At 32.7% G+C, this 18755-nt stretch overlaps 4 protein-coding genes across 21 annotated transcripts in view; 2 read left to right on the forward strand and 2 right to left on the reverse strand.

Annotated features, from left to right (window-relative positions):
* The window catches only part of LOC122522554 (peripheral plasma membrane protein CASK), a 130064-nt gene extending 120724 nt beyond the window's left edge, over positions 1-9340 (reverse strand). For all 12 annotated transcript variants that reach the window (XM_043643741.1, XM_043643735.1, XM_043643736.1 and 9 more), the window contains exon 1: positions 9049-9340. In XM_043643741.1, coding sequence (XP_043499676.1) covers positions 9049-9107 — 59 coding nt within the window. In that variant the 5' untranslated portion in view covers positions 9108-9340. The remainder of the gene's footprint in view (positions 1-9048) is intronic.
* LOC122522556 lies at positions 2901-4875 on the forward strand. Its single transcript, XM_043643742.1, has 3 exons — positions 2901-2977; positions 3072-3579; positions 3897-4875. Exons 1-3 carry the CDS (start codon positions 2914-2916, stop codon positions 4570-4572), a joined length of 1248 nt encoding a protein of 415 aa, XP_043499677.1. The 5' UTR covers positions 2901-2913; the 3' UTR covers positions 4573-4875.
* Positions 9341-9708: 368 nt separating the features above from the next.
* LOC122522557 lies at positions 9709-13122 on the reverse strand. Of its 6 annotated transcripts, none has more exons than XR_006305096.1 (4): positions 12533-12712; positions 12178-12321; positions 11639-11724; positions 9709-11559 (listed from the first exon to the last, which is right to left on the reverse strand). XR_006305096.1 is itself a non-coding variant. In XM_043643745.1 (4 exons), the coding sequence occupies exons 2-4, from the start codon at positions 12206-12208 to the stop codon at positions 11346-11348; spliced, it is 327 nt and encodes a 108-aa protein (XP_043499680.1). In that variant the 5' UTR covers positions 12209-12321; positions 13101-13122; the 3' UTR covers positions 9709-11345. The 6 variants fall into 6 exon arrangements, 5 of the variants coding, with proteins under 5 accessions (XP_043499680.1, XP_043499678.1, XP_043499679.1 ...); XM_043643745.1 differs by lacking the exon at positions 12533-12712 and adding an exon at positions 13101-13122 and having other exon boundaries at positions 11639-11720; XM_043643743.1 differs by having other exon boundaries at positions 11639-11720; positions 12533-12700.
* Positions 13123-15019: 1897 nt separating this feature from the next.
* Positions 15020-18755, forward strand: part of LOC122522559 (autophagy-related protein 16-1) — a 374631-nt gene continuing 370895 nt past the window's right edge. The window contains exons 1-6 of one of the 2 annotated variants that reach the window (XM_043643748.1): positions 15020-15493; positions 15733-15985; positions 16110-16272; positions 16346-16434; positions 17238-17291; positions 18206-18344. In XM_043643748.1, the coding sequence (XP_043499683.1) occupies positions 15364-15493; positions 15733-15985; positions 16110-16272; positions 16346-16434; positions 17238-17291; positions 18206-18344 (828 nt within the window). In that variant the 5' untranslated portion in view covers positions 15020-15363. The remainder of the gene's footprint in view (positions 15494-15732; positions 15986-16109; positions 16273-16345; positions 16435-17237; positions 17292-18205; positions 18345-18755) is intronic. The other variant, XM_043643749.1, reaches the window with a different exon arrangement.

Genomic DNA, 18755 nt, shown 5'->3' on the forward strand with positions numbered 1-18755 from the left:
AAGAGAAAGAAAGACATTTTCCAAAATGTTACGTGTATCTTTAGAAAATCGAGATAAATCGAAATTTTATAAGGGACGATGAAAGAACACGCGCGCACACGTAAAATACATTTGCACGAGTCAAACCCTCGATAATAATCCGCGCACGCGAACTTGTCGTAAACATTGGCACGTTCGAGGGTCTCATAAATATTCGAGAAGCATGTAAGCGAAATAACGTGGCTAATCCGCGGTGAACTTTTTTTTTCAAGCCCCTTCCCATCCCGCTTTTAACATTACGAAAAAGTTATGAAGTACTTCATCTTTCATATTTTCGGTATTAAAATTTTGGTCTTTCTCTCTGTATTTTTTCACTCTCTTGTGATACGCCCTTAACATAACAAGAGACTTAATAGGGCAGTCAGCTCGGTGGAGAGTTACCCTCCTTTCGTAGGAAATTATCGACACCTCTCCTAGTCCGTGCTATGCCGCGAACGATTATCGTTGATTCCTTACACGCCAACAAGCGCTATTATCTTCGGCTTTTTATTTTCTTGATCTTGATAAAATAATAATAATAATAGAACGATAATAGCAAAGGTCATTTTAATTAGGGTCAGAAGGTTGAAGGAAAATCCGATATAACCGGATGTATAGTTATCGTCAAGCAGATGAATAAAATGATCAAAAATTATTATACAAAACGAGATATATATTGATAAAAACAATAAAAATTGTCTACACGTTTATCGTTATATTCGTTAAAATGACTTTTATATATACGATATAACTTATTAGATTTGATTTATTGACACGAAATACGTTTAGACACGTTTCAATATGCATTGCTAATGCATCGGAGGTTAAAGTTGGAAAAATAAAGGAGTAGAAGCACGTTGAAATAATACAGACGAAATATGTGTGTGTGTGTGTGTGTTTCTCTTTTCTGCTTTTCAAAAAAAGAAAATACGATTACGGAAGAAGGAAGTAATAGTGACGGACAGTTGGCAAGATGCCTTAAGTTCGCCAAAGAGAGTGAAAGATTTTACGAAGAAAGTTTTGTCTGCGGACTGTGTTGTTATAATTTAACACGAATTCTTACAATATGAAAAGCAACACTCGTCATCGTAAAACGAGACGGATATTAACGTTCCGTCTGTTGAGATCAGTTGTTTCCGCATTATTGGACGTACATAGACATAATAGACACTCCTGACCAGGAATAGGAAAGAAAGAAAGAAAGGAGATAGGAAATTGACTTCGGTAAATGGGATTGCGAGAGAAAAAGAAAAAAAAAACAGAGAAAGAGAGAAAAAGAGAGAGAGAGAGAGAGAGAGATTTAGAAATAAATAACATCGCTGACACGAGCTCGTTGGTTTCAGGGATCCGTTTAACCGAGTGAAATAGCACTCAACGTACCCTCCACTTTCCTCTCGAACCTATTCAACCTTTTCCTTTGTACCCCGTGTTCTTGTCGTTTCTCTCTTATCGACTCGTACATGCATCTACTACCGTCGTATATTGCGGACAGACGAAGGGAAATATACAAATGCTTAGGGATAACGATTAAAAAAAAAAAAAAAAAAAACAACTCGGAGATTATAATACGAAAAAAAGAAAAAGAAAATATAAAACAAGAGGTAATTTCAGTAAACGTACGTTTCTTATTACGAGAAAACGTCTAGCAGCAACGATTCGTTGCACACAACAACGTTATTTCTTTTTATTTTCCTTGACTTTTTCTTTCTTTCTTTCTTTATTTATTTCGTCCGTTTTGTTTATAATCATCCTAGCGCGATAATTACTACGAGAGATAAAACGAGGAAAATTCAAGAGATACCCTTTTTTTCTTTTTTTTTTTGTTCGTTTTACTCATAAATGCGTAAGCGTTCGTCGAATTTATTAGGAGAGCACAGTCGCCGTCGTCCGTGAAATAATGAAATTCTCTCTAACGTCTAAATTTTAAAGTTTCCCGATCCCTTTCAATGTTGAAAGTTTTCGCCACGTGTCTGCACATCGTTGGAACAATGGGAATGAGTATCCAGTCACGTCTGCCGCGAGATCTTTTTCTTACGTTGCCGTCGAGTGGAGTAACTCGGTTACATGGAGTCAATCTTCTTCTTCCTCCCTTTTACCGAGTTCAAGTGGATCGAAGTTTTGCCACTTCGCTGCGATCAGCTCTACGTTTGTGTCGACCTCGATGCTACTTTCTCGCTACTTCTTCGATGAACAATACCAAATGAATTTCGTCCTTGATGCCTTTTGTTCGATATCTTATACCACACATTTTGCATCTTGTTTTTATATATTCGCAAGAGACACGTTTTTCTCTTTCCTTTTTGGCAAGCTCGAAAAATTCTATCACATTTTAGATTATCTAAATGTATACTGTTAACTGTATTACGTTCAGTCGATATAATGTTTTCAAAAAAAAAAAAAAAAAATAATAGTAACGCAATCAACGTAATCGATTTTATCTACACGCTATATACGGAATTAAAGATCAATCGAGAATTGATAAGACACGTGTTATTTTTCACAAAAATATATTTTTATCGTGAGTTTAAAATTGAAAACAATTACGAGATCGCGTCAAGGCGTGCGTTAGAATTTCCTATCGATAATTTTCATCTTACTTATATTATTGTCAATAGAATGTAAAATCATCTATCGTACCGTTAGAAAACAAACATTTTACTTACGTAATGTAAAAATAATTACCTACATTATAATTCATTAACTTTTTATTTATCAATGTGTATTCGATAGAGAGAATACAATTTTAAAATAATTTACCATCTATGACTAATGTCTCGGACAACTGTACAAACTGATAGGAAATAATAATAATCATTAAACATAAGTGAACAGTATAAAACAGGAGAGACTGATCCGTAATCGTGACAACCGATAAGAGTACATCTAACCAGTATCATGCTGTGGATCGTGATACACTTTATTAATATTTTATTAGTCGCAGGGAGATCAATCGAGAATGGTGAGTATGAAATATTTGATAAATAAATATAATAATAATAATAATAATACATTTCTCAAAATGAAATTACGTATCTTTCTTTATTTTTCTTTAGAAGATACAATTCATCGAGAATTTCCAGACTACGGTTGCAACCTGTCCATAAAATATAAATATGGTGATCTTAAAGAACCACAGCCATTAATTCTAACACGAAATGGTACTGTATCGAATATACTTTATCCCAACCTAAAGGGTATGTTAAAAATGCAAACAGGTCAGTCGATTTATATGGCATGTCCGGGTGAAACAAATTTTGTCAAAAAAACTAAATACCTTAAGGAAGTTAAAGCTACCTGCGTAAGGAATCAAATATTTAACGTTAATGGTGAAAATACTAATTTTTCATCGTTAACGTGTCATCATTTACCGGAAAACATGGCGAGGCGTACGAATTCGTGGTGCTACGACGACAAAAGTGCTCACGTTGAAATTGGTTTTAATTTGACTACCGGTTTCCTTCGAATAATAGAACTATGTCGCAATGAAGAAACCTATAATACGTATTACACGAAATTTAGGATGACGAAATGGATCGATGGATACCAGAGAAGTTATCCAAGGTAAGCGACCAGTTAACGATTTTATTTGCAAATAGAAACAGAAAAAAAATATGCGGGTTAACGTTATAAAGTAAAACACGCGAATATCTATCTGCTAGAGGTAGTAGAAACGGGAACGATAAACGATAGGAACGTTCGGTCTGTACATTTTTTCCTCCCTAGGAATATTTGATTTGCTTTTAAACGTAAAACGACGAATATATTCGAACCGAGTAAGGAAAAGTTCAGAAAAAGTATGAAAATTCGATTTGACCGATTGCTGTCACGTTTCCCTGTTCGTAATTTCATTGATAATTATTGATAATCTTGTTTTCCAGACCGTGGAAATGGACGGCCGGAGATTATTTCGGAAAGATAGATATTAACGGGCAATACGTCTACGAGAGGCAACTTCAAACGCTCGCGAAACTTTTGAATTCGACAGAATTGGCTAAGACCCATTTAAATAAAACAGAACAATTTCTGAGTCGGGGACATTTGACGGCAAAGGCTGATTTCGTTTACGGTGCTATGCAATCGTTGACATTTTGGTTTTTGAACGCGGCGCCTCAATGGATGTCTTTCAATTCTGGCAACTGGGAGGAGCTCGAATGGAATGTCAAAAAGTTCGCGTCCAATCGTTCTTTAGATCTCGATGTTTATACGGGTGTACACGGTCAAATGACCATGCCGAATAATCATGGCAAACAACAAGATATATATCTCTACGTCAATGGCACAACCAAAGCCGTTCCCGTCCCCAAATTCTATTGGAAAATAATTCACGATCCGCAAACTAAGAAGGGTACCGCATTCGTTGGTTTGAATCATCCCTTTATCAAATCGATCACGGAAGACATTTACATATGCAAGGATATCAGTTCGACGATCAAATGGCTCACCTGGAAACCTAAAGATATCAAAAAAGGTATCTCCTATGCGTGTACTGTCGACGATCTACGTAAGGCCGTACCGACTATTCCTAAATTTCAAACGTTCGGCGTTTTAATCTAACAATCGATAGGAATTATTTCAGAATACATATATCCTAAAAAGTATCAAACTAAAGAGTATGTCTACTCTATTTGTTACGTTCGATTATTTCCTTTGATCTTTGACACGTGCCGATTACTTCCTTGGTTAACGTGCTTGACCTACAAATCTAATTATTCTTTCGACGTTGTTGTTATTATTATTAATTATGTAAATTTGGAATAAAAACTTTGTAAATCAATTTATATTGTATTATCGCATGCGTCGCGTCTTATCGCGATAAGATAATTATTTAGACCAAGGGGAATAAAAAGTTGATTCAGCTGATATCGTAGGAGTACGTGATTTAAAAGGTTCCTCAATTATTATAGTTCGTACGAAGAAAACACTTACAATGTGATGTGCGCTACTGTACGATCAACTAATTGCTATATGATTTATTTATCGAATTACGTATATATCGATTAATTTTGAAACAATAATTGTACTAGGAATAACAATTAATTTTTCGTGCTGTTTGCTCGGAAAAGGGAAAGGGGGGGGGAGATGATGACACCTAAGGTAACGAAAGAAAAGAAAAATAAAAGAAAAATAATACAAACAACGTGATTCGTAGTTAGTTTCTTTTATCTCCGAAATAATTGTACCTTTTCTATTGACGCTAGATCTATCAGCACAAACGGTTTGCGTCGTTTCATGCTTGGCAGCTTACCAAAGCGAGCTCTCACAGAAAAGTAACTATGCGTCGTTCGTCGTCTTTTGCGATAAAGAGTTATTAACGATGAACCGATTGGCAAGTTTGTATAACGATACCGCGATAATGCTTTCTCGAGCCAAAGATGAGCTTCTTCTCTAGAGTCTACGGGTATACCGGATAAACGAGACGTTTCGTATTGACGTCAGAAGAAATCGATTTGTTACGTCGAAAGCTGAAAAAGCTTCGCTACTACGCTTGCTTCGAACGTTTCGATGGTATATACACATACATACATACATATTACTGTTACGTATTCCTTTTAAATACGCAAGATCGCATGGAAAACTTGAAAACTATGATCGTACAAGATAAAAAGTAAAAGGAAGAAATCAAAATTAAAATAGAATAATAAAGAAAATAGAACGATCTTGATAACGTGTTCTTCTATTACTAAAGAATACTAAATCCGATGGGAAAGAGATAGCCTTATAGCGCAATTAAGTTCAAGGACAAATTCCACGAGGAAGTATTTGCCCTGAGTTTTGAAGAACGCGTATTCTGTATGACCCTTTGCAAGAATTACCAAGACGAGAGAGAGAGAGAGAAAGGGGGAGAAAGATAGAGGGAAAAGAGAAGAAAAGTAGGACGAGCATCGTAAAAGCGGTGTACATGCTTAGCCGTACCTCGTTTTATACGTGTCGACATTGAGATTTTGCCTCGTCACTATTACAATCCTCGGATTTTCTAGGATTCTCTATCTCTATCTCTATCTCTCTCGGTTACTCTTTTTCTATCTCTCGATTTCGAATTTCTCGCCGAGAAGCGTGAGGAAATTTCATTTCGATAATTTCGTTACCGATTAGCTTCCCACCATCGATCTACCTTCCCACTTTCTTCATTCCTACATTATCTATATCTTATATATATATATATGTATGTATATACCTATGTACGTGCATACACATCTATCTATTTACGTACATTCGAACAACGAGTTTCAATTTCATTCTCTCCCACTTGGATCGTTAAATTTGACGAAACGGCAAAATGTAAACATCCCTTTCGAATAAACGTTTGAAAAATTACTATTTGCTCGGCCCATTTACGAAATATACGAAAACGTGGAAAAGCAAAGGGCACTCGTTAATGACGTTCGACGAAACGTAAACGAAAAATTGGTTACACTCTACAGTACTCTCTCTGAATACATTCGTAAGAGAAAATTATTATTTGCGACAAAACGAAAATATCGACTGTGTCGATGTGTGTTATCGATTAAACGAAAAATAAATTAATGGTTTTTTTTTTCTCAACTTCGATGATCGATTTTACTACTATTATATTATTATTGTATCCTACTTATGTTAATTCTCTAATTTCTAATTTTAAAAGAGTGAGAGAGAGAGAACATTTGAACACAAATGAAATCTCCCGATCGCTTTATTGTAATACAAATATAAAAAGAGTCTGTAAGAGAAACACGATTCACTGGACCGAGCTTTTATTCTTTCATAAAGGAATGCAGTGCATTCAACCTCTATTGACCGCAACTGACAAAGAATACTTCGTACATTGCTCAATTGATGGGTTCAAAGGCGATACTCGAATGAAGATCTACGAGTCAGGGTGCGAAGGTTTCGTCGGCCGTCACTTCGAGAGAAAAAGAGAGAATTAGAGAAAGAGAGAGAAAGAGAAAGAATTAATGTACACTATACTGTACATATAAATTGTATAAAGTTTCAGATAAACGAACGATAAAGTATCTCTTCGATGTTTACGGTCTCATAGAATTATATTTTTTTTCTTTTGTTTTTAATCTCGGTAATTTTTATCTCTTACATTCTTAAGATCGATTTAATGGAATGCTAAGAATAAGGTCGATGATCTTTAAAGAGTATTCATGTGAAATATTAAACAGTCGTACTATTGAAGAAGTATTATAAGTCAAGGAATACCAGTGATATTTATCTTTTCCTGATTAACAGCCTATCATTGTGGAAATTAATACGTACGTTGAACATAGCTAATATATCGTGTATTATACCAACTGATTACTTATTATCACGTCGAGTATTTCGAAAATGTATATAATTGTATAGTTAACGATTCGTAAACAATACTGTTGTCAACAGATGCGCCTTCATAATTAAATTTCATTGATTCTCAATTCATTTCTGAACGATTTAATTAACAATACACATACGTATATACATCTCCTTGATATATATCTAATGCTATTCGATGTGATATCCTAGTTTTTTTTTTTTTCTTTTTTTTTTTTTCTTTTTATTAAACATCATTGTAACAGAAATGCTATCAATATAATAGAAAGTCACATTAAACTATCTCTTATTCGAGAGCGTAGAAGCATATGAAACTATTACAAACAATGTAGACATCTTTATTCGAATATTTCTTTGTTGTCTGTAAAATCGATGGAAATATCGAATCGTACAAGTTCATCGAGCCTTTGACTATTCATCCGTGCATGAGCAGTCGAATCTATTCGGTTAAATGAACGAATTTACCCTTGAACAACGTCTCGCTTGTTCTCTCTCTCTCTCCCTCTCTCTCTCTCTCTCTCCCACTCTTTCTCTTTCGACGATGGTTAATTAACGAGTTTAGACGATAAAAGTATTCCGGATATTTCTAAAGTTTGATCTATAATCGAGTGAACGAGATACCTGTAAGAGTAAAAGAAATAATATATTTAACGAACGGATTTAATTAGTTCATTATAAATTTTACTGGAAGAATCATTGTGAGTTAAACTACGTACGATAGACGATATAAAAATAAACTTAATTAGCGCTAAACTGTGACGCGTTGGTCTATTCTAATAACGCGTCGGGACGTAATGAAAAATAAAAGACATCGTATATTTACTATTTAAAAATAAGACATCTCCGATAAGGATGACAAATCCTACCTATCGGCATTCGATAGAAACTTGAAAATGCTTCGAAAGATGTCCAACGTCAAATACTTCGACTATCGAAATGAACAAATCGAGTTAACCGTTTGAGCTTTATATTTTATGACAGCAACATAACAGGCCTGATACCTATTGCTCTTCGCAATGTAGAAGTCTTAAAAGTTGTTTTCTCTGTTTCGCTAAACGACGTGACTAGATGAAAGATCGATTCGGTTGACGTTTCAATATACTGTCGAACGTTCAAAAAAAAAAAACAAAATCATCCTACTATCATGGGTATTAAAAGAAAAGTTCGTATAAAAGAGAGTACCTAAAGGAAGTGCTTATTAATTCATCTAATTAGCGAGGTAAAAGGGCTGAAAATATTAAAATCGAAAAAATAAAAAGAAGAAATCAACATACGCACGCACACACGCACGCACGTATATATAAACATATATATCTTTATACGAGTCTAGACTTGTTCGTGATTGCGTACGAACTTGCGTGTATGTGTGTGTATGTATAAACGCGGGGATAGATAGATAGATAAATGCGGAAAGTAAGAAAAAGATAGAAATACAGAGATAGAGAAAGAAAGGGGAAGGGAAAGAAACGAAAAGGGGCGCGCGCGATAAAACTCGTAGCACGAAGTTGCACGAGCGGACAGAAGGCAAACCTTTCGAACACACCCCCTGCGCCGTTGATTCTCGCGCCTCCGTCTTCCCTCTCTCTCTCACACACCTGAAGGTAGTATATTCATAGGAGTGTTGGAGGGCGCGTGCGCATGCGCTCGCGAGCCCACGCACGCACGTACGTACGCACGCACGCAAGCAAGAATAGCGGAGCAGAGGCACACACGCCCTCGCGCGCTCACGTTACTCACTTGCCGATAATCTCGCAGAGCTCGTAAACTTCGTCGAAGAGAACTTCGTCGTCCGCCATAGTGGCAACCAAGAGGTATAAAGGAGAGTCGACTGGCTGAATATAACTTTGTCGTTTTCTCTAAGAGAAACGACGGTAGAATCAGCTACGACAACAAATCGTACGAAAGATGGATTATTATTCGTAAAGGGCGCGTATATGCGCTGCTCTTGTTAGACGACGTCGTCGTCGCCGTCGTCGTCGTCGTGGTCGTTGTTGTTGTTGTTGTTGCTGCTGCTGATGTGTTGTTATTATTATTGTTGTTGTTGTTATTGTTTTTGTTGTCGTCGTTTCCGTCGTCGTCGTCGGTGGTGTTGTTGTCGTCTCGTTGATTTTCTTCGATGCTCGCTTCTCTATTTTCTATGATTCTTGGCTTTTTGACAAATATAACAAGATTTTCTGAACAGAGAGAAAGAGAGAGAGAGAAAAAAAATACCGGGAAGGAGCGAGACGGAAAGTACGGCGTGAACTTAGTCTCGTATAGCGTCTTCACGTCCGTCTATGGAGACGCCTCTCTCGCTCTATCACGTATTCCGTGCCGGTTAGCCCGCTCCTTTTTCTTTTTCTCTCTCTCTCTCTCTTCTCCACTCTACTCTTCTCTTTCTCTTTCTCTTCCTCTTCCTCTTCCTCTTGCTCACGCACACGTCACACGACGCGGACGAGAACGACACACGTATACGCGGCGGGATTAGATAGTGCGAAGCACAGAGAAGTAGTCGTGGCTATAATGCAGCCGCGTTGACACATCGGGATTCTTGTCGTAGATCGTTAGTTCACGGGCTCGTTCCACGAGATCATTTACGGACACCTTTGACGAAAATGTTAGGCTAACGTTTCTCTCTCCGTCGGTAGAGAAGAAGGGAGAAGAAGAATGTGTGTCTCGTTCCCAAATACGTTCGTTTTTTGGTCTTCGGATAATATATATCTATCACCCTCTCAGATCTAGCGGAAACACAACACCGACACCGCCTTTCTACGACCTTGCCTTCCTTTAGCTCGTGGTGTTTTCGAGCTACTCGCTCGACGATCTGCTCGTTCCTTCTTCCTCGTACGTTTCGCCTACGTTCTTAGCACCTTCTTCACTGTCGATATATATACATATGTATATATATATATATATATATCGTATCGTATTCGTAATGCGTTAGAACGCGCGGATACTATAACGCTGTCTCTCTACACAAGGGGCACAGCTCACAGAATATAGTTCCTCGGAACTCGATAAGGATATTTCACAAGAGCTAGGTTTTTCTTCAAATGGTTATCGCCGGAAACGTGACTCGTACTTGCTCGAATCGGACGGAGCGTAGTCAATTCCCCGATCTCGAGATACGGTATAGGAGTTGGTACGAGAACCGCACGCGCTTCCCCGTCTGTCAAAGGAGACCGGGGTAGTAGATTCGTTCGCTCCGAAGCACGACTGGTTGCATAAAACGCGGCGGGCGGCTGCGCCGAACAACTGACTCCCTCTTTTACCCCTTCCCTCTTCTACGACCATCGACGAGGCGAGTAGCTTTCGCAGAGCATGGAGGGGCGGGCGTGGCGCCTCTTCTTCGCCTGTGGATAGCCTTTTGCATCTTGCAACGACAGCTCCTTTCTTCCTCGTCTTTTCTTATTCTTATTCTTATTCTTATTCTTATTATACTACCATTATTATTACTGCTTTATATTCCATTTGTTTGTCTCTATATTTTTAATATCTTTTTTATATCTTCTACGAACGATTATAATTAGATTCTAATCAACTTTATTTGATATTTTTGATTGGTAGCTTTTAAGATACTCGGATGATAAAATCTAATATATTTTTCAAAAGGTTTAATATCGGTAATTTATAAGTTTGTAATTGAAATTGTATTTTTTAGTATCATCCTCAATGTGTTACGTTTATGTTCTCGGTATGCTACGTTCCAAGAATGAGTGACACATTTTTTTAATTAATTAGTATACAGAAGCAGATTGCATGAAGAATTCAACTACCTGTTCCACTGATACATAGAATCAATGTGGATTAGGATGTAGGATATTGGCAGTCGATGCGTCATTGCATTATAAATATTTACGTAATATGAATATTAAGTTAGTAAATTTCAATTCTTGCACTATTAGTATTTTTGTTCTATTAACTGATAAAAATGTTCTTTGAATTATTACAATAGATTTCTAATAAGTGCAATAAATAAAAAATATAATATGTGCATCTCATCGTAAAGTACACATGAAAAATATTTGTACAAACACATACATACACATGTATTTCTAATAGGTGATTTTTATTGTACCGTAAGGTAATAGTGCTTCAAAAAATTCTTGTATATCTTCCTGCATCCCAAATACTGTTAAGACTGCGATGTCTTTTCTACTCGACCATCGTTCGTAGAGCTTATGCAAGTCGAGAGCAAAATATCTGGTTTTGTTGTAAAGATATTCTAAATGCTTATTATTAATTCCTTCCAAAATGACTATCTTCTCTCTGCGAATAAAGTTTGAAAAGTTTAAGAAATATGATTCTATCGTGTACATACATGTATTAATATGCAAGCATTGCTAACCCGGATTGCCTCCATTTATCCAAGTAATAACCCATTACGCTATTAGAATCCAATCTGCTATGCAGTGCTATCAAACCACGTGCTATCTAGAAATAAAAATATATTTTTTAATTATGCATATATTATACACGATTAAAAGATTATGATTATTCATACAAGGAGATTATCGAATATATTAGAACAAAGAAAACAGATATTCTATTTCTACCACAGCTGTAGCAGTTCCTTGATCCATGTTACAACTTGTATTCAGTATAGAATAAAAAACGTATTCTAAAGGTCCGATATTACTAACATTAAATCTTTTTTTAATTTTTCTACGCTTTGACCGAGATGGAACTTTCTTCTTATTACATACTTTATATATCTTCTTCCTAAAATTGTAACACGAGTGAATTTCTTCATACTTATTTTTATATCAATTTTATCTAAAATAATTATGAGACGTGCCAAGTTTCATTGTTCTAATATTATCTCCTTTGATAATCATTTATCCACATCAATAAAACTATGACTAATGTTTTAAAATACAATCAAACCTTCTTCGCACAACAATTTTGAAATTGTCATTTTGACTACATTCTCGCTTAGAATGGTCTTCGCGTTGATGCATCAAAGCCGAAGCTTCCTGGCTCGAACACTGTTTTGTAACTTTTTTCCTTGACATCTCGTGATTTTTAATTCTGCTTATATAACGAAAAATTTTACTCATGTTATACTTTATAAAATAATCCTATTCTTCATACTATTTGACATAAAAGATTTGTACAGTTTTAAAGGTTAAGTTAGAATTTAAAACTATAGTAACAAGTATTCTAACTTTATAATTGATCATAAATACATATTTGTTCAACGATAATAAAATATCTCCTTAAAAAAACATCCACAATGTACCATTTATACGCAATAATCCATGATATAAACTGTAATTTATATAATAATAAATTGCAATAAAGATCTACCAGTAAACATGTAACCTATACCACTAACAACACTTTTGCACTTTTGAAAGGTAGATAGCACTGGTTGTATATTCTTATAAGGTAACATTTTTTAGCATAATCATTTTTCTTTAATTTAATTATCATCAATTCCTGTACTATGCTAAACGATAATATTAATAATTTTACTAAAGTGTTAATAAAATTATAAATAATAAAATGAAATAAAGTCATTAACTATATAGTTTTATAATAATTGATTGATTCGATTTAAATATATTACATACAATTATGCACAATTATCGTCGTCTTGAAATTGTTATGAATATCAAATTAAAAAATAAATATAAAAATAAAGAATTAAATAATTACAAATTTTTTTTTTTCTAAAATTATGATAAAATAAAATTAATCGTCGATATCTGTAAGAGTTTCTAATATGTAGACTATTCATTATCTCTGTATAAAAGTTGAAAGTACATATAAAAATAATTAATTTGATAAGCTGTTTCTTTACCAACCGTAGTCACGCGATTGTTTTATTTACATCAAAGAATCGAGATCCAAGGAGTAAAGAAGTACATAGAAGCCCAAAAGTCCCCTTTTTTATCTACCCAGATTAAATTAGTTACTACCAGGACCACCAGTGGGCGAAAGTAGGTACGTAACACACTATAAAAGAATATAGTATTCTTTGATAGTATGAGATATTATATGATATTATATATTGTAACAGAATTTTAAATAATAATATTTAATTTTTAATGCATAAACATGTGTATGTGCCTTCAGAAATGCATTTATACATATATTTTTAAAACGTTCAAATAGAAGAAAATCTCAAAGATTTGTTGTTAAATCTAATGATTTGAAATACTCGTGTACGTGTGAGAAGCCTGCATTCTTAAAGTGCAGTGTATGTCGAAAAAAATTATGTTTTGTGTGCCTACACGACGAATACTTTCAATTTTACATAATTATTTTAATGTTTCTGCGCAGTGATGATTACGAGGATAAAATCTTTCTGTAATGTAAGTAAAGTGCATTAGTGCATTAAAATAATTATAAATTAATCGATGCAAGTGTCTACTGTTGTTTAAAAGCACGGAGAATATGATCTATGTACCGTCCTCCTCGAAATTCACCTTGAGACTGGCACTTTCTCTTCTATGAAAATTCTTTTATTGAAAGTTGTTTATATGACTTTCCGAACGTTGCGCATGTGTATAAAGGGAATCATACACCTAATACATAAAATTTATATATGTAACGTTCCGATTTTAGAATTTTTCTCATTTTTATGTAATTCTTATTCTCTTTTATTAATTAGATGGATTATTTCCTTTATATACATACGCAACGTTCGGGAGGTCATATAAACAACTTTTAATAAAAGAATTTTCATAGAGGACAACGTCTCATTTCAACGGTGGATTTCGAAGGGGACGGTACATAAATCATATATTCCGAGTGTTTAGACAGCAATAGACATTCCTATCGATTAATTAATAATTATTTTAATACACTAACACACTCTACTTGTATTTAAGATTTTCTAAATACATATGCATTGGTTTAAACATTAAATATTTATTAACGTACTTTGTATATTAAATAACTTCGATCTGATGTTTTATTAGATGAAAATTTTACCCCACTTCCTCGGAATCATCACTGCGCAAGAACATTAAAAGAAATATACCTTTGTTGAGAAAATTACATAAAAATTATAAAAATACGAAAATCATAACGTTTTAATCTTAAATTTTATTAATTGGATGTATTATTCCCTTTATATACATGCGCAACGTTCGGGAGGTCATATAAACAACTTTTAATAAAAGAATTTTCATAGAGGACAACGTCTCATTTCAACGGTGAATTTCGAAGGGGACGATACATAGATCATATATTTCGAGTTTTTAGACAGCAATAGACATTCCTATCGATTAATTAATAATTATTTTAATACTCTAATACACTCTCTTTATATTTCAGATTATTTAAACATATATGTACTAGTATAAACATTACATACTTATTAACATACTTTAAATATTAAATTATTAAGAATTCTATTACAATATAACTATACTATATATACTATCAAAAAATATATCATATATTATCATATACTATCAAAAAATACTGTATTTTTTGATAGTGTTATATCGTCATCGCGTTAAGTACCTACTATCGCCCACTGGTGGTCCTAGTAATAACTAAGTGAATCTGGGTAGATAAAAAGGAGCTTGTGAGGTTCTATGTAGTTCTGTATTTTTTGTTCACATTTATTAATTAATCAAATATTTTATAAGATAATTAAGTATTTATTCACTATACGTTATCTTATGCTATGGTTATTTACTTTATCGACAGTTTATTGGGTAGAGCACGTGTATCTTGTAATTCGATATATCGACTTGTCGTCGTAGAGCGCTTGCATCGTATCTCTCGATATTCGTTAAAATTCAGTATAGGTGTCTAGTGTTTGGTATCTTAGGTTAGGGTAGTTGTTTTCGTAATTAAAATCTTTTACCGTGATATTATTGAAATGTCATAACGTTGTAATGAGTTATTTAAACAATTACAGCGTTTGAATATTCACATACAATTTTATAGTGAATGATTGACAGTTTTTCGCGAATAAAATTCAATGCGTTATGGAGTGAAGATAGCCAAAATATTTTCTATAACTTTTTTTTTTTTCATTATTTTATCATTATCAAAGTTTTATTAAACTGAATTGATTAAGATTAAATCAAAGGGTATATTCAAGAGAAAATGGCAACTCACGAGTTGGAATCGTCATATATGTCCAGAAATGACAATAATTGGAGGAAAAACATTATTTCACAGCTTCGCGAAAGGAACAGGATTGAAACATTTTGTTTTTCTGATCTCATCACTTTACGTAAGCATCATTTTGATTTAATAATTATGTAAAATAATAGCATATTCTGTTTTTTATCTGTACTCTACTTTGTAGAAACATATATTATTGTAATGTAGACTTCAATATGTTAATGTTTGAAAGGATTCTTAATTAAAATTTCATGTAAAAATCATCTGTTCTTTCTACATCTCTACCTTAACTATTAATGTATATAATAAAACTATATTTGTATGATTAACGATGATTTTTTTTAATAGATAATAGATTATTTGAAAACGTAAATACACTACGTTGTCAAAATATGCAGTTGACAATATCGAATGAAAATTTAAGACGTGAAAGTTGCAACAGCCCAGGACCGAGTGTCAGTTCAGTTAACGAAGCACGCCTGAAACAAACTGAAGAATTAACCGCATTACACAAGAAAAATGGAGAACATATGCAACAAATTGTAGATCTTAATAAGAAAATGCAAGAAATGATAAAAGAACTACACGCTAAAGAAGCAAGGTATCCGTTGAATTTTGTCAATCCTGTTAACCTTACGGTTATTTCTTAATAGTACAAAATAGTATATGTTTTCTTCTAATAAGTTACAATAATCGTTATAAGTATAACAAATTTTCTTTTTTAGTCTTGCGGAATGTAAGGAAACTAACAGCCTATTACGCTCAGATATAGCAAAATATCTAGCTAGAGAAAGAGAATATGAGAGTATAAATCAAATGCTTAAAGATGAACATCAAGCTTTGCAACTTGCTTTTGCATCTTTGGAAGATAAACTTAGAAAATCACAAGTATGTTTAGAGCGTAAACATATTTTATTAACTTTATTGAAATAATATTATATATGTCTTAAAATTTTTGTAGGAAGAGAATCGTCAATTGGTAGAACGGTTGATTAAATACAAAGCAAGAGATGCAGAGAAAATGAACGAAGAAAATGATAATTTTTTAAAGTGAGTAACTTTATTATGTTACCACTCATGTAATATTCATATTTATTTATTACAATTACAGTATCATAGTTTAGAAATAAAAAGATATATTTTGACGAATATTTTTATCAAATTTAGAGATACTTATTTGTAAATATGTTGATACTATATGCATTACTCCCACTTGTAATTATTTATTTTGTTTATATCTTTTTTGAAATTTTCATATTAAATATTAATCTTGAATGCTTTGTGATTCTGATAATGCATGCATAAAATTTTACCATCTTTTATAATATAATAGACAAATAATATACTGTATTAAAATATTTTCCAATTTTAAAACTTTTCAAGTTTGTTTGAAGTAATTCAATGAAGAGATTTTATGTCTATGTTGTAAGAGATAAGGTATGTAAGAAAAGTAAATTTATAGTATAATGGAGTTGTATTTTTTATATTCTTTATATTGAACATATAATATGAAATACAAAATAGAAATCAAGTGGAGAGAAATTTAGTGTAATACATATTGCTTTTTTGTAATATTTGTACTATATATATATATATATTATTATATTTATTGCACCGATTATCTTGCCTGCGCCACAAATTTTTGTTTATTGCTAAACTAACTATTCTGCTTTGCTTTTTTAATGTAATATTTGAACTATGATAAACTTTTGTGGATAGTATTTATTTTTTGATTAGTATTAATACAACGATAATAATATTTAAAATAATGGGGCTTTCACAGAAAAACATCATTTAGTTTTTTCAGAGCTTTTTAGATTAGCATTTTCCACTGTTTGAAATTTTCTTTTCAGTGAGAGTTTTACCAGTCCAACAGCCTTTTTGATGAATACCATATCTAAATTTGGGTAAGTTCAATGAAATGAAGTGAAACATGTTAAGCTTTTTGCTAAATAGCTTAAAAGGCCACTAGCTTAAAAGTATTATGTTATGAATGTTTATAATTATTCCAATGTATGTACAATGGCTTACGAAAATATTCGAACGATCGCCATTAATATCTTAAATAATAGAAATATATATGTATATTAGATTTAAGTTATTATTTAAAGTTTAAATAGCGAACATTCGAATACTTTTTTGAAATTATGTATGTATTACATAAATTTGTTTTCTTGCACAAATATACTTTATCTGCAAATAATTTTTCCTTTAATTTTATTTATTATATTGCAATTTGCATATTGCATTGTTGTACGTATCAATTCCTCTAGTATAAGGAAAATAATTATTTAATATAATTCTTATTATATATATATCTTAGGTGATCATAAACAAACTTGAAAAGATATTTACTGATATGAAATGTGTTGAAAAGTTATGGAATATTTACCTTTGTGGGTAATAATCTAATAATTGTGTGTATATAAAATATAAGTATATAAATGCGTTTCCGCAGTAATACTTTTAAAGCTACTAACTTGGGAAAAATTACTAAGAAATATTAGGAAAAAAATCTAATAATTAAATGCTTGGCTCTCTCTCTCTCTCTCTCTCTCTCTCAATATACAGTTTGCTTGTGATTCGTATGTACGTATACATACACATACATATATATATATATACACATATATTTATAAGTTTTTAAAAAACTTCAATCAAATTATAAGAAAAATGGTGTGGTAATTACAATATACAATTTGTTTGTAAACTTTGCGTTTTTGTTATCGTTTTTTGATGTGTCCAAAATATATATTGATCATATTTAAATGAAAATCTTATCTTAATGTTATTAAATCTAATCTTCTATGTTATTTTACAGAAAACGACAAGCAAAAATGCAAAAAGAGTTAGAGGATGCTGCTCGTGATACACGACCTGTTAGTCCTGATAGATCGAGTTTAAAAGAAGGTGTTGCTGGTCTTCCTACTACAGTACCAACAAAAGTGTCCGTCTCATTTGTACGTTGATTTGTACTTAAAATACTAATTATTTATGCATTATTATAATCATAAGAATTTTAGTTCATATGGCTATTTACTATTGAATTTTATATTGATATTATTATCAAAGAATGCATGCCATAAATAATGAAAGCAAAGTATTATGCAATTATAAATACTTGTTTTTAAATCACAATATCAATGTTAATACGAACTGCTAATTTTCGTGATTAATTTCAAGTATTTTGTCTTCGTTTGTTTCATATTTTTATTTAAAATTTTCAAATTTTATTTTAAGAGTATATTCTGTATATTCTGACTATTTATTAACATATTATTTAGTAAAAACATTTATGCCATTTGTTCTAGCTATGTTTGTTGTATCATACTTGATATGTGCATATTTTATATCGCACATTATCTGATACA

The sequence above is a fragment of the Polistes fuscatus genome, unplaced genomic scaffold (genome assembly GCF_010416935.1).
Source record: "Polistes fuscatus isolate 324 unplaced genomic scaffold, CU_Pfus_HIC Scaffold5, whole genome shotgun sequence".
Lineage (NCBI taxonomy): Eukaryota > Metazoa > Arthropoda > Insecta > Hymenoptera > Vespidae > Polistes > Polistes fuscatus.